This window comes from Rhinoraja longicauda, chromosome 27 (assembly GCF_053455715.1).
Source record: "Rhinoraja longicauda isolate Sanriku21f chromosome 27, sRhiLon1.1, whole genome shotgun sequence".
Lineage (NCBI taxonomy): Eukaryota > Metazoa > Chordata > Chondrichthyes > Rajiformes > Arhynchobatidae > Rhinoraja > Rhinoraja longicauda.
This window is the reverse complement of record NC_135979.1, coordinates 18,898,924-18,923,123: the sequence shown is the minus strand read 5'-3', so window position 1 is coordinate 18,923,123 and position 24,200 is coordinate 18,898,924. Positions and strand designations below refer to the sequence as shown.

Below are 24,200 nucleotides of genomic sequence, written 5' to 3'. Positions count from 1 at the left end.
ATGATCTGTTCTACATTTTCCTTGACCTTCATCTCGTTTGGTCTCTTACTTTCATATCTCTGTAACTCCCTCTCCCCTGCACTCAGTCTGAAGAAGGGTCTTGCTCCAAAATGGTACGCATTCCTTCTATCCACAGATGCAGCCTGTCCCGCAGAGTTACTCCAGCATTTTATGTCTATCTTTGGTATAAACCAGCATCTGCAGTTCCTTCCTAACCTTTGATCACGTCTGTGAATCAGTGGTCCAGCCTCCACAGGAGAAGATGTTTGATTCTGTGGGTCTTCTTCTTCAGGAGATGGTTAACATCAGGAATCAAGGGGGAAATCGAGAACCAGAGGACACAGGTTTAAGATGAGGGAGGGAAGATTTATTAGGAATCTGACGGGTATCTTTATCACACAAAGGGTGGTGGATGTATGGAACGAGCTGCCAGAGAAGGTAGTTGACGCAGGTACTATCACAACATTTAAGAAACATTTAGACAGGTACTTAGATCGGACAGGTTTAGAGGGATATGAGCCAAACGCAGGGAGGTGGGTGGGTGTGGGTATGTTGGGCTGAAGGGCCTGTTTCCATGCTGTAAGACTCTATGACTAAGTCATTTACCAAGAACACCAGAACTCACACACAATCTCCAAGGCATTGGTTTGCTGGTTGTGAGGGCACTCCTCATCAGATACATCACGCACAGCCAGTCTCAGTCCCATTGCACGCTGCCCTTGAAATGGCTGTGGTTTGTCCACCCTAATAATTGTCCACCTCTTTGTGGACAGTGTGTTTGGCGAGAAGCTCTGGAAAGGGATACAGAGCTCTTGGTAATGATCATTTCTAGGCTCCTGAACACTAACGGCCTGGGTCTTGTGTATTATTAGTCTCTCCAACGTTTCACCAGCAACATTGGGGCTGGATATTCAAGTTAAACATGATTAAATTATTAATCAGCTCTTAGCTTCCCAAAATCTGGACATTTAAGATGCGGTCATGGATAAAGGAATTTGGTGTTTTAAAAAAATATATACTGTACATACCTCAGAATAATTCTGACATCTTTAATTCAAGCCACAATAGGTCAAATTGGGCGTGTAAACAAACTCTACATGAGAAACAATGCCAAATGCTTCGAAAGTTGCTTATTGAAATGTGGCTTATAATATCAAAAAATTAACTGTAAATGAAAACAATAGCAAGATAATTAATTCAGATCAGTAAAACTGAATGCTTTACATGTGGACTTTTGAGACTGTTTACAGGGAAAATAAAATCTTGCTACTTGGACTAACCTCCGGCACTATAAGGTAGACAAGGGAGACAAATGGAAGATAGACATAAAAAGCTGAAGTAACTCAGCAGGTCAGACGGCATCTCTGAATAGGTGACGTTTTGGGTCGAGACCCATCTTCAAACCTCCAAAGTCTTCCGGCCTGCTGAGTTACTCCAGCTTTTTATGTCTATCTCCAGTTTAAACCAGCACCTGCAGTTCTTTCCGACACAGCAAATGGGAGTAGGTATAAAGCACATAATGCCCTGAACTTCTATGTCATTCACGAGATCAGTGGTGATCTGGCCCCGTCTTCCCGCCTGTTGCCCATAACCCTTCAGTCCACCCTAGCCTAAAGACCTGTCTCTCTCTGGCTTCAGTGATTCAACGTCCACAAACATTACCAGCCATCTGAGAGAAGCCATCTTTCCTCATTTTCACCTGAAATGGGTGACCCATTGTTTGGAAATTATGCCCCTCAGTTCTAGCAACCCCCTTATGAGGAGAAACATCAGGACCTCTCAAAATGTTATGTTTTCTATCAAAGTAAGCAGCCTGAATAGTTACAGATGAGTCAATGCAAGTTTTATTAACATTCAATTACATTTTGGTTCATATTCAGAGTTTACGAAGAATGGTAATTTATCTTCAGTCCTTAGGTGATTTTCTGAAGTAATCTAGCAATGCACCGGTACCAGCACCTCCAGCCCCAAGTGCTACATTAGCAATGACAGACAGTCCTGTTCCTATAAAGAAAAAGGAAAAACAAATAAGAATAAACTGCAAACTGTAATGTATTCATACATATTCATGTGCTATGTTAATGAGTTGGTGTTCAATATAAGCATGGAATGCTGGGTAATAGATAGGCTGGCGCGATGCAGGCAACTAACGTGTGAGTCTACTTCTTCATTATGCCGTCCGGAACATAACACAAACAATCTGAGACACCCTGAAATTATTAACAATTGACACCTTGTTCCTGAGCAGCATAGGTACAATGCCACCTTGTGCGAACTCAAGAAGGCAGCATCTATCATTAAGGATCTCCACCATCCAAGCCATGCCTGGGCAGGAGGTACAGAGCCTGAAGTCACACATCACCAGGTTCAGGAACAGCTTCTTTCCTACATCTCTCGCCACTGGATTTGTTTGATTTATCCTCTACATACCTTTGCCTGCCTCCATAACTGCTGCATTCATTTTCCCTTCCCCCTGCCAATTTTGCATAAACCATCCCGAGTAACACACAGACATCTCCATTCTAGGGTATTGAGGGTAGGAGCCATTTACGCTTAATTTAGTTTACTGTCATTGTATTATGGCTATGTTTAATATTTCTAGTTTGCGTGCTTGTGGGTGTGATTTGATACGTAATGGGGAGTGTCTGCATGGGAGGCAGCTAGCGTAGCGACAGAGATTGTGGGTCAGAGGGTGGAGAGAATACAGTTTTTTACCAAACTCACGCCAGCCACACTCACGACTGCCACACTCGTGCCAGCCACACTCACAAGGACCACACGATAACGACTACACGATTTTTACTGTATTATTTGAAGGAGAAACAGTTGATAAGAACGAAAGGTTATGAATTACTCTTTTGATTTGTGCTACTTTAATAAAGACCAATTAATCAAGAAACAGCGTTTGTAAGATTCGTTTTTGTTATCTCAGAGTGCGGTGTGTGAGTAAGCTATACCTCCATCCCATCCCCGAGCAGTAATGGCTATCGAAGTTGGACTTTGAGAAGGTATAGAAACTGCCATTACATTAGAGTAAAAAACTTTTCTCTGAATGGAGCTAGAATTAAAAAAAATTCTCCAAATGGAATTTGAGCCAAAAAACTATTCGAACAGAAGAATCTAAAAAAGACTTGTTCTACAAGCAAAATCCGATTCAACAGTAGAATTGAAGAAGAAGCTAAATCTCTGCCAGGGATTAGAGCTGAAATCAAAGGAACAAAGAATCTGCCGGTCGAAGGCAAATTGACATGGTCTACACCTGGATCATTAGAAGATTGAAGACTTCATTGACCGGGTACCGTGAGTAGACGACCATTTAGTCGTAATTTTAAGTTAAGAAGCTTAAAAACTTAAAAGCCTGTGAGAAGATTCTGCAGAAGTACTACTTGACACAAGAAGCTTGTTTGTGCTACGAGGAGATAAGAGAACCAATCTCGCAGAGCACGACCTTGAGAATTAACGATGTTGTGAACTTCTACAAGATAAGGTGCTCAGCTAGCGATTGTTTACCATAGGTACTGGCCGAAGACTCTCAGCCTTGGAATTAATGATGTGTTTTGAAAAAATACTCATTCTGTTTTGAATTGGTGTTTCTGGAACATAGCGATAAGCACCAATTCATCATGGATCGTCCATCATGTAAGCATGAAGAACCGCCATAGGAGGGAGATGCGGAGCAAAAATCAAGAAGATATGAGAAAAGAGACATTAAACTTTCGGAGCCAGGAGAGGCAGCCTATCTGGAAAGATGCCAGAAGGATAGAGACAAGTTGTGGAAGCAGGTCATCAAATTAATTGAATATCAGAAGGAACTAATGGAATCAGATGAGAATGCGAACATTGTACAATCTAATTGTACAACTACTTAACCTTTGCCATGAGGTTGGAGAAAAACAACACTCAATACTGTGTTTACAACTACCAAAGGAGCAACTCGAATGGCACACTCAGTGGTTCCAAGAGAGGGTGGAATTTTTTGATGGTTTCATGGCTGACATGGAGAAGTGGTTGCCTGAAACCATAGCTCAAACATTGCACTCTACAGTAGATGGTGCGAAGCAACAAGGTGTTGAAGTGGGAGGAGAAATTACACCTCAGGATAGTGTCTCAAACGTTTCAACGCGAAGATCCAGACGTAAATCTGGTTCTGTAGCCAGTTCAACTACGAGGGTCTCTGCTCAGATGGAAGCTGAAGCTGAAATGGCTGCTCTCTCGCTAGAAGCTGCCGCCTTAGAGAAAAAATATGAGATTGAGGAACGAGAAGCCAAGCTGAAGAGAGAGAAGGAACGGTTGGAAATAGCCACGAAGCTGGCAGCTGCAGGGGCAAGGTTACTGGAAGGCCAAAGATCAAAATGTGGCTCGAGAGTATCTCAGAAGAAGAGTTCCTTAATCCAAGAAGGAGCTACTAAGCTGGAAACAGCAGCTAAAGTCAACCCACAGCCAGAGCCAGTGCGGTCTTGTGACGCCAAACTGGCACTGAGTAAGTGGATGGCCGACAAAACTTCACCAAAGCAACCGGGTGCTAGGCCGAAGCAACCTACCTTTGGGATGTCTGTTATGGCTCGAAATGAGCCAACCCAGTACTCTTCTCAGAGGCCTGTTCACCAGCTACCTGCACCCAGCCAGAGACAAACAACTGATTATGGGACTTGTGACAACATTTATCCGGATCGATCTACACTAAGCCAGGGATCTCAAAATGAATTCTACGAATTGGTAAGGAATCAGCGAGCTCATGGTTCAACAAAAAAATTCTGTCACCTTACCCCCAATGGAAATTCCTAAATGTGATGGTGATCCTTTACAATATGAAACTTTCATAAGAGCATTTGGAAGATTTGTTTTTGTTATCTCAGAGGGCGGTGTGTGCGTAAGCTATACCTCCATTCCATCCCCGAGAAGTAATGGCTATCGAAGTTGGACTTTGAGAAGGTATAGAAACTGCCATTACAGAGGGCCTTACAGATTAGGTGCAGGATTCCAAAAAGATAATTTGCAATGAGCTTAACTTTGCTGAGGCTTTATAAAGTACAGGTCAGACCGCATTTGGAGTATTGTGAGAAGTTTGGAGCCTAACATCTGAGGAAGGATGTGTTGGTCTTGGAGAGGGTCCAGTGGAGGCATATGAAAATGATCCCAGGAGCTATTGGGTTAACATATGAGCGTTTGATGGTATTGGGCCAGTACTCTCTGGAGTTTAGAAGGATGAGGGGGGGCCTCATTGAAACTTACCGAATAGTGAAAGGTCTGGATAGAGTGGATGTGGAGAGGATGTTTCTACTAGTGGGAGAGTCTAGGACCAGAGGCCTTTGCCTTAGAATAAAAGGACATATGCTTAGAAAGGAAATGAGGAGAAATATCTTTCGTTGGAGGGTGACGAATCTGTGGAATTTATTGCTACAGATGCCTGTGTAGGCCAAGTCAACAGATATTTTTCAAGCGGAAATTGACAGACTCTTGATTAGTACAGGTGTCAGGAATTAAGGGGAGAAGGCAGGAGAATGGGGTTGAGAGGGAAAGACGGATCAGCCATGATTAAATGGCAGAGTAGACTTGATGGGCCAAATGGCCTCATTCTGCTCCTATAATTTTTGAATTCTTTATTTTCATTTACAGAAAAGCCAAAACAGATTATATTTGCACACTGTTGAAAATAAAATGTAGCACAATTATATTATTTGCACGGGATACATTTTAGTTTCGTTTATTGTCGCGTGTACCGAGGTACAATGAAAAGCTTTTGTTGAAACCATTTTTTAAACCGTTGAATATTTAATGTAAAAAGTTATTCCACACCAATGTTCAACACAAAAGATTTAAGCAAGGAAGATTAAGAAATGCTCATTTCTCTTACCAGCTGATTGAAGAACGGCCACCAAGCTTCCGGCTGCAACGCCTCCTCCATTGGCAACAGCTGCGGTTCCCATCATCTTTGCAGCGATGGAACCGGCCGCTACCCCAGGGGCGGTGAAGCCCACTGCCCACAAAGCGAGAGGGACTCCAGCAATGAAAGAGACTGAAAGAAGAAACATCGCCATTTGATCAGAGTACATTAAAACAGGAGCTTAGCACAAACCGAGAACACACGGGGATTTAGGCGGTACAGTCTATGAAAGGTACAGTCAGGCAATTTAATGATGGGCCAGATGGCACTTCACCCAACATGCACTATCCACTGTGTAGGAAGGAACTTCTGGTTTACACTGAAGGTAGACACAAAATGCTGTAGTAACTCAGCGGGACAGGCCACATCTCTGCAGAGAAGGAATGGGCGACGTTTCGGGTCGAGACCCTTCTTCACTACCCACGCCTCTTTGCCACAATGCTACGTTTTAGTGATCACCTGGCTACCAAATCAAAGGGGCTGTTCGATGGGCATGAGTTGTAGCTGGCATAAAGCCGAAGGAGCACATAGACAGCACATCTAATCTCTCATCTTAGTATCTTACAGGAACTCCTCCCTCGGCTCAGCACAGCCTCTAATGAAACCTGATCCAATAAGTAGCAAGAAACTGTGTGGTACAGACACTGAGGAGAAAGGGTGACATCTCTCCGAACAACAATCAAAAAAAGAAAATATGGAATTAGGGTATCAGAGTCATAAAACTCTGACTCTTCGGCCCACCCAGACTAATAAGTATCCACTTGCACTAATCTCATTTAGTCTCATTTTATTTTCCCACACATTTGTATCTACTCTCTTCAGGTACCACTCAACTACAGGTGAGGGGCAAATGATAATGGCCAACTCATTAGTTCATAAGAGATAGGAGCAGAATTAGGCCATTCGGCACATTCAATCATGGCTGATCTATCCTTCCCTTCTAACCTCATTCTCCTGCCTTCTCCCCATAACCTGACACCCACACTGATCAAGAATCTATCTATCTCTGCCTTAAAAAATATCCATTGACTTGGCCTCCACAGCCTTCTATGGCAATGAATTCCACAGATGCACCATCCTCTGACTAAGTCACCAACCTGCATGCCTTTGGTGATGTGGGAGAAACTACCGTGCCTGGAGGAAACCTACGTTGGAAGAATGGACAAACTCCATAAAGGCAGGAGATCAGGACTGAACCCAGGACACTGCAGCTGTGAGGCAGCAGCTTTAGTAGTCACAACACAGTGCTGCCCACCCTATTAAACCATTAGTAGTCACACACAATATCGTAAATAATTTCGAATACTTATGGTATCTGACCGTATAATAGGCTTTGTTAAATGTTTTTGGCCTTCAAGTTAGAAGAGAAATCCTGCTTAATGCTGGGCAAGCTTTGCAAATAATCAGCCATAATTCGGGCCATGCAACAAACTTAATTGCGCTGAAATAATTTATATAAAAGTATGAATGTAACAGAATCTCAGTCAAGATAGAATGGACAGATTATTGACAGATGAGTCATTAGATGGGAAATATTATCTTTACCAATAGTAAACGATGATATTCTATTTTGAATTGAAACATAGAAAATAGGTGCAGGAGTGTTTTGTTAGTGTGTTTCCTTTCTGTAACCTGCTACAGTACAGCTACACAACTAATTAACAGAGGCTTTACACTCGAGTCTTGGGTTCAGCCATTTTAATTCAGGATCACTCTGGCTACAGCCTCATGGGTAATATATCCCCGGTACTGCACCACCGGGTGCGCTATTCCCATAACATCCCCCTTTATTTACAAAACAGATATGTACAGGAACTTTACATGTATAGCCATAAATTAAATTCTTCCATGGCATCTTAGTTCAGTGCTCGGAATTATCTAAACTTTGAACAACACATGTCTGGTTCCTCATTCCCTTTCCCTTTTAATTTATTCAGTTTTATTAGCCATTACCACTACTTCTACATAAAACAATGCATATCAAACTATAACCAAAAATATAACATTAACTTTTTAAACATAACCTAATATCCTTTACATCTATATTCAACTACATGTACAGGCCCTATCCTTATGTGGGCACATAATCCTGCAGATAGCGTGGTTTTCGAACGCATCTACCAGATCTTGTTGTCAGGGTTTGATGCTCCCTGGGGACCGGTGGTCGGCTCATAGGTCGATTTTCTCGCTCCGGTTCAGGCAACGTCACCAGGTCATCTAGGTCAACATCAACGCGATGAAATGGCTAGTTGGTCTTCCTCAGATGGCGCCGATTCCGACGATTGATGACGCCGTCCTCGGTTCTGACTTCATAAGATCTGGGTTGCGCAACACGGCCTACAACCACAGCCTTCCTCCAGGACTGATGTCGATTATCGGTCGGCTTCACTCGAACTGGATCGCCAGCTTTCAGGGGAATCAGATCTTGAGATCCTCTGTTGTAGTAGTCTGCTTGTCTGTCTCTAGCTGCTCTCAACTCATCTCTTACTTTTTTCGGAATTTCAGGTTTGAGCAGCCTATGAGTAGTCGGTAGAATGGTCCTGGTACGTCTGTTCATCAATCTTTGAACTGGACTGCTACTCATGCCAGGTGTTGGGTGTGTTGCGAAAAGCTAGTAGGCTCAGGTAAGGGTCAGCTCCGGCAGCCTTAGCCTTCCTCAGCAATGACTTCGCAACTTTCACACTGCTCTCCGCCTTTCCATTACTCTGTGGACAATAGGGTGATGTTCAAACTGCCACTTCTTGGTAAAACTCTTGAACTCCTCAGATGTGAACTGTGGCCCATTATCTGTGATGAGCTGATCTGGTATTCCATATCTTGCGAACTGGCCTTTCATTTTATGGATGACATTCACTGCCAGTGTTTTCTCTAGATAGTCTATTTCCCAATATCCTGAGAAATAGTCCACAGTGATCAAATATTTCCTTTCATCCAAGTGGAACAAATCTGCACCCACCTTCGCCCATGGTCTCTCTGGAATTTCATGGGAATGCAGCGTTTATTTTGGTTGCTCTTTCCCTTGAGCTTGACATGTCTCACATTTTTGTATGAAGTCCTTGATTTCTGCACTCATTCCGGGCCAGTGCAGACATTCTCTTGCCCTTCTTAGACAGCCATTCACACCAATGTGGGAATCATGTACTCTTGTGAGCATGTCGCGTCTCCTGGCTTTCGGGATGATTACTCTCTCTCCCCTAAATATGAGACCATCTCCAACACTCAGCTCGTCCCTCACATGGAAATAGGAGATGAGCTCTGGGTCAACATCCTTCTTGTTCTCTGGCCAGCCTCGTTTGATCACCTCTTGCAGTTTCTGCATAGTCTCATCTTCTCCTGTTGCATCCCTTATGCCATTTAGCAGAGGCTGTGCAATTGGGATGTGCCTTGCCAGGTTTACAGTCTCCAGTTCTCTCATGGTCTTGTCAGTCTTGCCAGTCTGAATATATGCTCTGCTCAGCGTATCTGCAAGCTGCATCTCCTTCCCTGGTCTGTATCTTATTGTCACATCATAGGTCTGCATCCTCACCAGCATCCTCTGCAATCTCTTTGGTGCCCGATGAAGTGGTTTTGTGGCGATTATCTCCAGTGGCTTATGGTCTGACTGCACATTCACTGGCCTTCCATATGTGTACACATGGAACCTCTCTAGACCAAACATCACTGCCAGCAATTCTTTTTCTATTTGTGCATATCTGGTCTCTGCATCCGTCAGGGCCCTGCTGGCATAGGCAACTGGATGGCCCTCCTGCATCAGCGCCGCACCAAGTCCAGTTTCTGACGCGTCGGCCTGTACTGTCAGCTCCTTGGATGGATCATAGTATCTGAGTACTGGCTCGGCAGTTACTAGCTTCTTTATGTCCATCACCGCCCTGTCATGCACCTGTGCCCACCACCAAACTACACCCTTCTGCGTCAGCTTGCGTAGCGGTTCACATAGACCGCTTAATCCAGGAAGGAATTTGCTCAAGTAGTTAACAAAGCCAATAAATCTCTGAACTCCTTGGACATCCTTTGGGTTAGGCATATGTAGCACGGCTTCTACCTTCCCTGGATCTGGTTTCAGTCCTGCAGCAGAGACTCTATGTCTTATGAAAGTGACTTCCTTCACCTTCAGCTTTGCCTTCTCTATGTTCAGCTTCAGGTGACGGTCACGACATCTCTCCATCAGAGCTTTAACCTTCCTGTCATGGTCTCTTTCTGCTTCCTCTGCCGTTTTTCCTTTCCCAAACACTAGGATGTCGTCAGCAACAGACCTCACTCCTTCCAGGCCCTCCAGCACTTGGTTCTGTCGTCGCTGGAACTCCTCAGGGGCCGTGGACAGACCAAACGGCATGCGTCTCCACCTATATCTACCATATGGTGTGTTAAATGTCGTAAGCTGAGAACTCTCATCATCCAGTTCCACATGCCAAAACCCGTTCTTGGCATCAAACGTGCTAAAGACCTTGGCATCATTCAGGTCGGTGAGGACATCTTCGATCGTCGTCATTGGGTAATGACTTCTTTTAAGCCCCTTGTTCAGATCCCTCGGGTCTAAACACACTCTCAACTTCCCATTGGGCTTGTTTACACACACAAGGCTGGATACCCATGGTGTGTGGGTCTCTACTGGCGCAATTATTTCCGCTTCTGTCAGTCTGCCTAACTCCTCTTTCAGCTTACTCCGTAAGGCTACAGGGATTCTTCGTGGTGGGTGGATCACCGGCGTTATGCTGTCAGCTACCAGCAGATGGTACTTGCCCTCAAATTTACCTGTCCCTTCAAACACATCAGCATACTCCGCTATCAATCTTTCCTTGGTCAGAGGGATTTCACTGCCACTCAGTGTCATTATGTTCTCTGTACAAACTGAGATGAGCCCCATCTGCTGGGCTGCCCAGCTTCCCAGGATTGGAATGCAGTCTTCCTCCAGGACTACTTTCCATTCAGTATTTCTTTCCATTCTTTGGGTTTACCAGTCTCATTTTGCTTTTCCCAAGAGGCACCACTGTCGTATTGTTGTACATGGACAATACTTGCTTGGTTTCATCCACATCCTTTACATACATCTTGGGAATGATGGTTACATGTGGCTCCACTGTCCACCTGGAATTTTACTCCCTTCCCTTTCAGCATCATGGTCGCAAAGATTTTCTTTGGGAATTGAGTCTCCTCAACCCTGTGCACACTTTCTGCTTTTCCTGCTTCTGGTTGCAGTTCCATTGTGTGAATTTCATCAACCTCTTGACTGTCATCATCCTCATCACTGGAACTCTCCACTTCCACCACTGCATGCACAGGTTTTTTCCCTTTCTTTTCTTTCTTCTGCTGCCCCTGCTTTTCCCTGCATTGTGAGGCGAAATGATCTTTCTGATGGCATTTGAAACACTCCCTGCCATATGCTGGACATTTCTCCTTCTTTCTCTCATGTTTGTATCCACAGTATTTGCACTCTATGGTTGGCTGGTATTATTTCCCTTCCTGCCTCACTGCACAGACATCTTGTCGCTGGTCCCCTACCAGGACATCAACTCTGGCCTTGGCCAGCACCGAAGCCTGGCATGCCTTCACACTCTTTTCTAAGTCAAGTGAGGTTTCTCGGAGAAGTCTTTCCCGCAGCATGTCATCCCTTACGCCACATATTATTCTATCACGTATCAGTGAATCCTTCAACTCTCTGAAACCGCAATGAGCTGCCAAGAGCTTCAGTTCTATTAAAAACTAATCAAAAGTCTCCCCTCTCTCTTGGCTCCGCATAAAGAATCTATACCTGTCGACGATCTCGTTCCTCACGGGTTGACAATGCTTTTCGAAAGCATCGAGTGCCTGCGCTAGCGTAAACTCTTGTACGTTGCCCTCCGGCGTCCGTGTCTCGAGCATCTGGTAGAGCTCTCTCCCTTGCGGTCCAACTAGGTACATTAGCAGTTTCCTCATTGTCTTGTCCTCCTTCCCTTCCATGCTCAAATCAACATAGAGCTCAAACTCTTCCCTCCATTGTCTCCACTCCATTGGCAGGTCCCTTGCCTCAAAATTCATTTGCCTAGGGGGCTTCAGCTGCTCCATTTTCCTGATAAATCCGCCCCTCTATCAATGGAAACAATGTAGGCCCCACAGTCGTCTCTCAGCCATTCGGCCCTTCAAGCTAGCACTGCCATTCATTGTGATAATGGCTGAACATCCACAATCAGTAACCATGCCTGCCCATACCCCTTGATTCCGCTAGTCCCTAGAGCTGTATCTAACTCTCTTTTAAATTTATCCAGTGAATTGGCCTCCACTGACTTCTATGGCAGAGAATTCCACAAATTCACAACTCTCTGGGTGAATTTTTTTTTTCCACCTCAGTTTTAAATGGCCTCACCTTTATTCTTAGACTGTGGCCCTTGGTTCTGGACTCCCCCAACATTGGGAGCATTTTTTCTGCATCTAGCTTGTCCAGTCCTTTTATAATTTTATATGTTTCTCTCAGATTCCCTCTCATCCTTATAAATTCACTGAATACAAGCCCAGTCTTTCCAATCTTTCCTCATATGACAATCCCGCCATCCCGGAAGGCCTGTTTCCGTGATGTATCTCTAAACTAAACTAACTACCCCTTCATGTAATCCCATCCCCACATTCCCCGTCCCCTCCAAAGTTCCAAATCAGGCCCAAGAACTTGTTCCTTCCTGGGCTCCCACTCAGCCAGAGGCCTCTGGACATTCAGTAATCTAGTTCTGCCAAATATTCCTGCCAATCCTGAACTGCAGAAAGAAGAGAGCATCCTCCGACAAAGGGCAAGACGTTTTTGTTCCGAAACGGTAAAGGATTTCACCCATTTCCCCCGGACCTCAGAAATAGGAGGATCTACCTCCTAGTGCAGTTGTGGCTGGAACTGCTCTACGAGTGTCAGCTGTTCCAAACCAATGAATATGCCAACCCTATCCGCTCCCACAATGTTTATTTATTGATTCCACTCACCAGCACCAGCGCCCATGAGAAGAACGTTTGGTAGAACCATGTTGCTGTGAGGAGAAAAATAACCAATTTAAAAATCCTGCCTTGAAGTTGTATTTGCGCACTTCAGAAAACAGCTTAAAGGTAAAAAATGTTTCCAAGAGATACACCATGTAAACGGACCTTCAGCCCATGCCGACCATCGATCACCCACCTCACATAAGTTCTATGTTATCCCGCTTATGTTGTCCCACTGTTGTCATTTATCATGCAAGGTAATCATACACAAAAACATGTGCTCATCAACAAACAATAATGTGGTCACAAACATATAATTTCTTATAATTTCAAAGATAGACACAAAATGCTGGAGTAATTCAGTGGGTCAGGCAGCATCTCCGGAGAGAAGGAATTGGTGACGTTTTGGGTCAAGACCCTTCTTCAGATAATGTCACTGAATAAGGAGTATGTATATTTTATCCGAACACCAAGATCCACTCCCTCTCCTAGCACTCTTTGATTCAAAGCAAAGAGATTATTTATATGTACTTGAGGGAAGTTTAGTTTCATTTCTTATTTGAAGGATGGCAGGTCTGGCATTGAATCACCAGTACCCCACTGAGTTCTCAAAATGGATTCAAAGCTCAAGTGTGACTTGAATGTACAAGCTCCTGATTCACAGGCGAGGGCAACACTACCCAATCATGGCTAACACATCAGGAAACTAAACCTCTCTTTGTTCATGTGAATACTCCCCCTCTCCCCCAAATGGTGATGTCCATGAATCACAGACTTCAAGCAGTCATTGCATGCAAAGGATATGCCACAAAATACTAAACATGACTACTTTCATTTACATGACATTGCTGTGTCCCAAACATTATGGTGCCCTGAAATGGGGGGGGACTATGCATAAACACTGCTGTAATTTCTACATGGTGAAACCAAAATGTATAGAAATACCCTTTATTAAAGTCTGTCAATGTGCACTTTAATCACGTGATTTTTTCTATTACAAATCTCAAATTGTGGAGTACCGAGGCAAATAAATAAATGATGGGTCTTTGTCCCAAACATTATAGAGGGCACTATTGTTTGGGCACTATTAAAGTCTCCATTATAGAGGGCACTATTAAAGTCTCCAACTTTAGATAGTTCCTCTGTCCCTCTCTTCCCCTCCCCCTTCCCAGATCTCCCTCTATCTTCCTGTCTCCACCTATATCCTTCCTTTGTCCCGCCCCCCTGACATCAGTCTGAAGAAGGGTCTCGACCTGAAACGTCGCCGATTCCTTCTCTCCAAAGATGCTGCCTGACCTGCTGAGTTACTCCAACATTTTGTGAATAAATACCTTTGATTTGTACCAGCATCTGCAGTTATTTTCTTATTATAGAGGGCACTGTAGTTTCAACTACAAGAACAGACTGGTTCCACCAAGATGCAGGACAGAACGGCACAGGAGATACTTCTTCCCTGTGGCTATCAAACTGTACAACTCCTCCCCCCTCTGTCTTGGGGTAGACTGAGACTGACTTCCTCCCTCCCCCTCCCCAATCTTTGCACATCCCCAATCCTTTCCACTCGTCACTTTAATTTCACGTTTCATATATTTTGTGCTTTTATGGCTGTTGGCAGGTAAGTTCCCCTCTTGGGATAAATAAAGTTCTATCGTATCGTATCATGGATAATTGCACTATTGGCTTTCATCCTGCTATCCATAACACAAAGGAAACTTCACATTCACTGAACCCCTTTAGTTATTGCTACATTATTATTGCAAATTTCTCTGTGGGCGAAAATATAATTGCATTTGCCTTTAATTAAAGTTGTGTAGGAAGGAACTGCTGATGCTGGTTCACACCGAAGATAGACTCAAAATGCTGGAGTAACTCAGCGGGACAGGCAGCATCTCTGGAGAGAAAGAATGGGTGACGTTTTGGGGCCCTTCTTCGGAAGCATAATTAAAGCTGCCTTGCTATCGATGTTCTGCGTGGCACTGTGAAGGCAAATCGGGCACTTTGACCTGACTGAACAACTGTGTAAATATTTAACTAATCAGATTGAACAATTGTGTAAGTGTTAATCGGATTGCAAAGGAAGTTAAAAAAAATTGGTATAAGAAAATTTCATACAAGAATAAAAAGAAAATTATAGAGGGAAAGAAAACTTAGATTGAGGGACAGAAAAAAACTTGTAAAACAATGTAATAAAAAATGTATGTGTTTGAAGAACTAATAAAACAGGAATTTGACTCCCTGCAGTAAAGATTTAACCTTAGTGTCAGAGTGGATGTTTAACACTTTGTAATGAAAGTACTGCTTGAAAAGGACTGTACTGAAATTACAGCAGAACATTTGGTATTTAAAATTTTATTTTTTTTACAATTGGTGCAGGAGGAGGCCATTCGGCCCTTCGAGCCAGCACCGCCATTCAATGTGATCATGGCTGATCATTCCCAATCAGTACCCCGTTCCTGCCTTCTCCCCATACCCCCTGACTCCGCTATCCTTAAGAGCTCTATCCAGCTCTCTCTTGAATGCATTCAGAGAATTGGCCTCCACTGCCTTCTGAGGCAGAGAATTCCACAGATTCACAACTCTCTGACTGAAAAAGTTTTTCCTCATCTCAGTTCTAAATGGCCTACCCCTTATTCTTAAACTGTGGCCCCTTGTTCTGGACTCCCCCAACATTGGGAACATGTTTCCTGGATCTACTAAAGGCTTAGTCTCGTCGTCGTCTCGCCGCTGACAGTGGCGTTGAGTCTCCCCGCCACGATACAGTGCTGCTTTGGGGGGCTGCTGGAAACGTAGGGGTGACTAAGACCAAATGTGAAGGTTTGGAGTCAATACTGTGCTTGCCTCTCCCTCCATCTACTATCATTTCGCCTCAACATCATAAAGTAACAGAGCTATTATGTTGCTGAGATTGTTTTTCTATCTCCTTTTCCCAAAATAATTTATTGTCCTCATGAATTTCATTTTTAGTTTAGTTTATTTACTGTCACTTGTCGGGAGATACAGTAAAATGCTTGGTATAAGTGATAGGAGCAGAATTAGGCCATTCAGCCCATCAAGTCTACTCCACCTTTCAATCGTGGCCGATCTATCGCTCCCTCCTTACCCCATTCTCCTGCCTTCTCCCCCTAACCTCTGACATCTGTAGTAACCAAGAATCTATCTATCTCTGCCTTAAAAATATCTGATATCTGATCACTTTACGGTCCGGTGTGCAGGACGATTTGAACCATTTCTCCGGCTGCCGGCAGAACACACCGGGGGGCTCAGCTGAAAGTGGCCGCGCCCATCTGCCATTTCATCCTCCACCGCCGACCTACAAGGCTTTCCAGCACTGATAAATGGCGATGCGACAACTTTTTCGCCATTCACCGTTATAACTTTGCGAGACTGTCAGCGGACTCGGGAATTCCGCATCAGACCAGGTCTCCCCGCCCCGGAGTGCCTTGTCTCTTTTATTCATCCCTACAAACTTGCCCAGATATTCAAGTTGAATTATCTCCCTTGTCAATGTCTGACCACAACACATGACAACCCCCCCCCCCCCACCGCTCCCAATCCCTTTCCTGCCCCGACAAGTAAAAATGAAATATAGACACAAAATGCTGGAGTAACTCAGCGGGACAGGCAGCATCTCTGGAGAGAAGGAATGGGTGAGGCTTTGGGTCGAGTCCCTTCTTCAGACCCATTCATTCTCTCCAGAGATGCTGCCCGTCCCGCTGAGTTACTCCAGCTTTTTATGTCTCTCTTCGGTTTAAACCAGCATCTGCAATTCCTTCCTACACAAGTTAAAATGGATGCTTGAATCTTGTTAAAAAAAAGCTCATTTATCAGCAAGCTATTAACAAAACCTCCACCATAATTGCAACGACCTTATTTTAAATATTTCTACATCACCTGATGGCTCCTTTTGTTTATGTTATCGCTTGCAAACTGATTCTCTCACTCACAGAAGAACGTAATATATTTCGCAGACCTCTTCCGGGTCCTAAGGTTAGTAGTCATTAAACGAGGCAATTATCCAAGATTTAAAGCAATTCCTTGAATAATGTGCATCTCCCAGTAAACTATATTTGCAGATATCATATAGCATTAAATATCCATGTTTAACTCTTATTAAAGTTCTGTTTATTCAGTATATACTTTAAATTAATTTGTTTTTATTTTCTTCAGTTTCATTTCCTCAGATCTCATGTGACATCAGCGAATGCAAAGTAAATTGGTCAATAGCACAACATTTTTAAACGCTCCGAAGATGCTGGGCTGGGAACAATTTTAATCGTTTCTCTCCAGCCTGAAACAGAATCTGTGTGGTCATTTATTGTCAACATAAAAGACTACAGATGTAGTAACCTGGTGTAAAAGACAGGTCCCTGTTAGAGGAACTCAGCAGGTCAAGCAGCATCTGTGGAGGCAGAGGATGGATGATGATTTGGATCGAGACTCTGCATCAGGCCAATGAGGGAGGGGTGAGACGGGCTGACAGGCAATAGGTGTAACCGGGTGAGGTGAGGGGGATGATGAATAGATAGTCATATGGGGGTTGGGGAGGGGAGGAGGTTGAGGCAGGGCCTAGAGGGTAATCAGTGAACCAGATAATGGGCAGGATATTGGGCTGAGGAGAAGCTATTATCATAAAGTAACAGAGCTATTAAGTTGCTGAGATTGTTTTTCCATCTCCTTTTCCCAAAATAATTTATTGTCCTCATGAATTTCATTTTTAGTTTAGTTTATTTACTGTCACTTGTCGGGAGATACAGTAAAATGCTTGGTATAAGTGATAGGAGCAGAATTAGGCCATTCAGCCCATCAAGTCTACTCCACCTTTCAATCGTGGCCGATCTATCGCTCCCTCCTTACCCCATTCTCCTGCCTTCTCCCCCTAACCTCTGACACCTGTAGTAACCAAGAATCTATCTATCTCTGCCTTAAAAATATCCATAGACTTGGCCTGCACAGCCTTCTGTGGCAAAGAATTCCACAGATTCACCACCCTCTGACTAAATAAATTCCTCATTTCCTTTGCTGAAGGAACGTCCTTTACTTTTGAGGATAGGACCTCTTGTCCTAGACTCTCCCACTAGTGGAAACATCCTCTCCTCCACACCCACTGTATCCAAGCCTTTCACTATCCGGCAAGTTTCAATGAGGTGCCCCCCCCCCCCCCCCATCCTTCTAAACTCCAGCGAGTACAGGCCCAGTGCCAACAAACACTCATAAGTTGTGTTATGGGAATAGCGCACCCGGTGGTGCAGTACCGGGGATATATTACCCATGAGGCTGTAGCCAGAGTGATCCTGAATTAAAATGGCTGAACCCAAGACTCGAGTGTAAAGCCTCTGTTAATTAGTTGTGTAGCTGTAATGTAGCAGGTTACAGAAAGGAAACACACTAACAAAACATGGTGTCAGAAGTGGGATCTGCTTCAGGATCAATCGAAAGGACGACAACACTAACAAAACAAGTTGTTGACCCACTCACTCCTGGGATCGTTCCTGTGTGCGCTCTCCCCCCAGCTAAATAAACCACATTGCAGGCGAGTACAGTGTAACCTCTTTTGGACCGGTGCTAACTTACAGCTAACCGAGTCTCTGAAACGTATGATCTCGGCCCTGGGAGAGATGCAATTTCTGATATCTGCTCACTTTACGGTCCGGTGTGCCGGACGATTTGAACCATTTCTCCGGCTGCCGGCAGAACACACCGGGGGGCTCAGCTGAAAGTGGCCGCGCCCATCTGCCATTTCATCCTCCACCGCCGACCTACAAGGCTTTCCAGCCCTGATAAATGGCGATGCGACAACTTTTTCGCCATTCACCATTATAACCTTGCGAGACTGTCAGCGGACTCGGGAATTCCGCATCAGACCTGGTCTCCCCGCCCCGGAGTGCCTTGTCTCCTTTATTCATCCCTACAAACTTGCCCAGATATTCAAGTTGAATGATCTCCCTTGTCAATGTCTGACCACAACACATGACAACCCCCACCCCCCCACTGCTCCCAATCCCTTTCCTGCCCCGACAAGTAAAAATGAAATATAGACACAAAAAGCTGGAGTAACTCAGCGGGACAGGCAGCATCTCTGGAGAGAAGGAATGGTTTGAAGAAGGGACTCGACCCAAACGTCTCTGAAACGTACGATCTCGGCCCAGGGAGAGATGCAATTTCTGATATCTGCTCACTTTACGGTCCGGTGTGAACCATTTCTCCGGCTGCCGGCAGAACACACCGGGGGCTCAGCTGAAAGTGGCCGCGCCCGTCTGCCATTTCATCCTCTACCGCCGACCTACGAGGTGTTCCAGCGGAATCAGCCGCTCGCTGGTCCAGCTTTTGCACTGATAAATGGCGATGCGACAACTTTTTCGCCATTCACCGTTATAACCTTGCGAGACTGTCTGCGGACTCGGGAATTCCGCATCAGACCTGCTTTAGCCCCGCCCCGGAGTGCCTTGTCTCCTTCATTCATCCCTACAAACTTGCCCAGATATTCAAGTTGAATTATCTCCCTTGTCAATGTCTGACCACAACACATGACAACCCCCACCCCACCCCACTGCTCCCAATCCCCTTTCCTGCCCCGACAAGTAAAAATGAAATATAGACACAAAATGCTGGAGTAACTCAGCGGGACAGGCAGCATCTCTGGAGAGAAGGAATGGGTGAGGCTTTGGGTCGAGTCCCTTCTTCAGACCCATTCATTCTCTCCAGAGATGCTGCCCGTCCCGCTGAGTTACTCCAGCTTTTTATGTCTCTCTTCGGTTTAAACCAGCATCTGCAATTCCTTCCTACACAAGTTAAAATGGATGCTTGAATCTTGTTTAAAAAAAAGCTCATTTATCAGCAAGCTATTAACAAAACCTCCACCATAATTGCAACGACCTTATTTTAAATATTTCTACATCACCTGATTGCTCCTTTTGTTTATGTTATCGCTTGCAAAATGATTCTCTCACTCACGGAAGAACGTAATATATTTCGCAAGCCTCTTCCGGGTCATAAGGTTAGTAGTTATTAAACGAGGCAATTATTCAAGATTTAAAGCAATTCCTTGAATAATGTGCATCTCCCAGTAAACTATATTTGCAGATATCATATAGCATTAAATATCCATGTTTAACTCTTATTAAAGTTCTGTTTATTCAGTATATACTTTAAATTAATTTGTTTTTATTTTCTTCAGTTTCATTTCCTCAGATCTCATGTGATATTAGCGATGCATTCATTTATACTCTTGCGAATGCAAAGTAAATTGGTCAATAGCACAACATTTTTAAACGCTCCGAAGATGCTGGGCTGGGAACAATTTTAATCGTTTCTCTCCAGCCTGAAACAGAATCTGTGTGGTCATTTATTGTCAACATAAAAGACTACAGATGTAGTAACCTGGTGTAAAAGACAGGTCCCTGTTAGAGGAACTCAGCAGGTCAAGCAGCATCTGTGGAGGCAGAGGATGGATGATGATTTGGATCGAGACTCTGCATCAGGCCAATGAGGGAGGGGTGAGACGGGCTGACAGGCAATAGGTGTAACCGGGTGAGGTGAGGGGGATGATGAATAGATAGTCATATGGGGGTTGGGGAGGGGAGGAGGTTGAGGCAGGGCCTAGAGGGTAATCAGTGAACCAGATAATGGGCAGGATATTGGGCTGAGGAGAAGCTATTATCATAAAGTAACAGAGCTATTAAGTTGCTGAGATTGTTTTTCCATCTCCTTTTCCCAAAATAATTTATTGTCCTCATGAATTTCATTTTTAGTTTAGTTTATTTACTGTCACTTGTCGGGAGATACAGTAAAATGCTTGGTATAAGTGATAGGAGCAGAATTAGGCCATTCAGCCCATCAAGTCTACTCCACCTTTCAATCGTGGCCGATCTATCGCTCCCTCCTTACCCCATTCTCCTGCCTTCTCCCCCTAACCTCTGACACCTGTAGTAACCAAGAATCTATCTATCTCTGCCTTAAAAATATCCATAGACTTGGCCTGCACAGCCTTCTGTGGCAAAGAATTCCACAGATTCACCACCCTCTGACTAAAGAAATTCCTCATTTCCTTTGCTGAAGGAACGTCCTTTACTTTTGAGGATAGGACCTCTTGTCCTAGACTCTCCCACTAGTGGAAACATCCTCTCCTCCACACCCACTGTATCCAAGCCTTTCACTATCCGGCAAGTTTCAATGAGGTGCCCCCCCCCCCCCCCCCCCCCCCCATCCTTCTAAACTCCAGCGAGTACAGGCCCAGTGCCAACAAACGCTCATCAGTTGTGTTATGGGAATAGCGCACCCGGTGGTGCAGTACCGGGGATATATTACCCATGAGGCTGTAGCCAGAGTGATCCTGAATTAAAATGGCTGAACCCAAGACTCGAGTGTAAAGCCTCTGTTAATTAGTTGTGTAGCTATAATGTAGCAGGTTACAGAAAGGAAACACACTAACAAAACATGGTGTCAGAAGTGGGATCTGCTTCAGGATCAATCGAAAGGACGACAACACTAACAAAACAAGTTGTTGGCCCACTCACTCCTGGGATCGTTCCTGTGTGCGCTCTCCCCCCAGCTAAATAAACCACATTGCAGGCGAGTACAGTGTAACCTCTTTTGGAACGGTGCTATCTTACAGCTAACCGAGTCTCTGAAACGTACGATCACGGCCCAGGGAGAGATGCAATTTCTGATATCTGCTCACTTTACGGTCCGGTGTGCCGGACGATTTGAACCATTTCTCCGGCTGCCGGCAGAAAACACCGGGGGGCTCAGCTGAAAGTGGCCGCGCCCATCTGCCATTTCATCCTCCACCGCCGACCTACAAGGCTTTCCAGCCCTGATAAATGGCGATGCGACAACTTTTTCGCCATTCACCATTATAACCTTGCGAGACTGTCAGCGGACTCGGGAATTCCGCATCAGACCTGGTCTCCCCGCCCCGGAGTGCCTTGTCTCCTTTATTCATCCCTACAAACTTGCCCAGATATTCAAGTTGAATTATCTCCCTTGTCAATGTCTGACCACAACACATGACAACCCCCCCACCCCACTGCTCCCAATCCCTTTCCTGCCCCAACAAGTAAAAATGAAATATAAACACAAAAAGCTGGAGTAACTCAGCGGGACAGGCAGCATCTCTGGAGAGAAGGAATGGTTTGAAGAAGGGACTCGACCCAAACGTCTCTGAAACGTACGATCTCGGCCCAGGGAGAGATGCAATTTCTGATATCTGCTCACTTTATGGTCCGGTGTGAACCATTTCTCCGGCTGCCGGCAGAACACACCGGGGGCTCAGCTGAAAATGGCCGCGCCCGTCTGCCATTTCATCCTCCACTGCCGACCTACGAGGCGTTCCAGCGGAATCAGCCGCTCGCTTGTCCGGCTTTTGCACTGGTTAATGGCGATGCGACAACTTTTTCGGCATTCACCGTTATAACCTTGCGAGACTGTCTGCGGACTCGGGAATTCCGCATCAGACCTGCTTTAGCCCCGCCCGGAGTGCCTTGTCTCCTTCATTCATCCCTACAAACTTGCCCAGATATTCAAGTTGAATTATCTCCCTTGTCAATGTCTGACCACAACACATGACAACCCCCACCCCACCCCACTGCTCCCAATCCCCTTTCCTGCCCCGACAAGTAAAAATGAAATATAGACACAAAATGCTGGAGTAACTCAGCGGGACAGGCAGCATCTCTGGAGAGAAGGAATGGGTGAGGCTTTGGGTCGAGTCCCTTCTTCAGACCCATTCCTTCTCCAGAGATGCTGCCCGTCCCGCTGAGTTACTCCAGCTTTTTATGTCTCTCTTCGGTTTAAACCAGCATCTGCAATTCCTTCCTACACAAGTTAAAATGGATGCTTGAATCTTGTTTAAAAAAAAGCTCATTTATCAGCAAGCTATTAGCAAAACCTCCACCATAATTGCAACGACCTTATTTTAAATATTTCTACATCACCTGATTGCTCCTTTTGTTTATGTTATCGCTTGCAAACTGATTCTCTCACTCACGGAAGAACGTAATATATTTCGCAGACCTCTTCCGGGTCCTAAGGTTAGTAGTCATTAAACGAGGCAATTATCCAAGATTTAAAGCAATTCCTTGAATAATGTGCATCTCCCAGTAAACTATATTTGCAGATATCATATAGCATTAAATATCCATGTTTAACTCTTATTAAAGTTCTGTTTATTCAGTATATACTTTAAATTAATTTGTTTTTATTTTCTTCAGTTTCATTTCCTCAGATCTCATGTGATATTAGCGATGCATTCATTTATACTCTTGCGAATGCAAAGTAAATTGGTCAATAGCACAACATTTTTAAACGCTCCGAAGATGCTGGGCTGGGAACAATTTTAATCGTTTCTCTCCAGCCTGAAACAGAATCTGTGTGGTCATTTATTGTCAACATAAAAGACTACAGATGTAGTAACCTGGTGTAAAAGACAGGTCCCTGTTAGAGGAACTCAGCAGGTCAAGCAGCATCTGTGGAGGCAGAGGATGGATGATGATTTGGATCGAGACTCTGCATCAGGCCAATGAGGGAGGGGTGAGACGGGCTGACAGGCAATAGGTGTAACCGGGTGAGGTGAGGGGGATGATGAATAGATAGTCATATGGGGGTTGGGGAGGGGAGGAGGTTGAGGCAGGGCCTAGAGGGTAATCAGTGAACCAGATAATGGGCAGGATATTGGGCTGAGGAGAAGCTATTATCATAAAGTAACAGAGCTATTAAGTTGCTGAGATTGTTTTTCCATCTCCTTTTCCCAAAATAATTTATTGTCCTCATGAATTTCATTTTTAGTTTAGTTTATTTACTGTCACTTGTCGGGAGATACAGTAAAATGCTTGGTATAAGTGATAGGAGCAGAATTAGGCCATTCAGCCCATCAAGTCTACTCCACCTTTCAATCGTGGCCGATCTATCGCTCCCTCCTTACCCCATTCTCCTGCCTTCTCCCCCTAACCTCTGACACCTGTAGTAACCAAGAATCTATCTATCTCTGCCTTAAAAATATCCATAGACTTGGCCTGCACAGCCTTCTGTGGCAAAGAATTCCACAGATTCACCACCCTCTGACTAAAGAAATTCCTCATTTCCTTTGCTGAAGGAACGTCCTTTACTTTTGAGGATAGGACCTCTTGTCCTAGACTCTCCCACTAGTGGAAACATCCTCTCCTCCACACCCACTGTATCCAAGCCTTTCACTATCCGGCAAGTTTCAATGAGGTGCCCCCCCCCCCCCCCCCCCCCCCATCCTTCTAAACTCCAGCGAGTACAGGCCCAGTGCCAACAAACGCTCATCAGTTGTGTTATGGGAATAGCGCACCCGGTGGTGCAGTACCGGGGATATATTACCCATGAGGCTGTAGCCAGAGTGATCCTGAATTAAAATGGCTGAACC

At 44.7% G+C, this 24,200-nt stretch overlaps 1 protein-coding gene across 3 annotated transcripts; it reads right to left on the bottom strand.

Annotated features, from left to right (window-relative positions):
- Nucleotides 1-1,826: 1,826 nt before the first annotated feature.
- LOC144606710 (interferon alpha-inducible protein 27-like protein 2A) lies at nucleotides 1,827-22,814 on the bottom strand. 3 transcript variants are annotated; one of them, XM_078423022.1, is made up of 4 exons: nucleotides 22,750-22,814; nucleotides 12,824-12,867; nucleotides 5,855-6,016; nucleotides 1,827-2,004 (listed from the first exon to the last, which is right to left on the bottom strand). In XM_078423022.1, the coding sequence occupies exons 2-4, from the start codon at nucleotides 12,861-12,863 to the stop codon at nucleotides 1,907-1,909; spliced, it is 300 nt and encodes a 99-aa protein (XP_078279148.1). In that variant the 5' UTR covers nucleotides 12,864-12,867; nucleotides 22,750-22,814; the 3' UTR covers nucleotides 1,827-1,906. The 3 variants fall into 3 exon arrangements, with proteins under 3 accessions (XP_078279148.1, XP_078279147.1, XP_078279146.1); XM_078423021.1 differs by lacking the exon at nucleotides 22,750-22,814 and adding an exon at nucleotides 19,716-19,797; XM_078423020.1 differs by lacking the exon at nucleotides 22,750-22,814 and adding an exon at nucleotides 16,709-16,803.
- Between the last annotated feature and the right edge of the window lie 1,386 nt (nucleotides 22,815-24,200).

Coding starts and splice junctions, on each gene's coding strand:
- LOC144606710 (XM_078423022.1), bottom strand. CDS start 12,863: ATGGTTCTACCAAACGTTCTTCTCATGGGCGCTGGTGCTG. Junction 6,017..12,823: donor TCTCATGGGCGCTGGTGCTG/GTGAGTGGAATC, acceptor TTCTTCTTTCAG/TCTCTTTCATTGCTGGAGTC. Junction 2,005..5,854: donor GGCCGTTCTTCAATCAGCTG/GTAAGAGAAATG, acceptor TTTTCTTTATAG/GAACAGGACTGTCTGTCATT.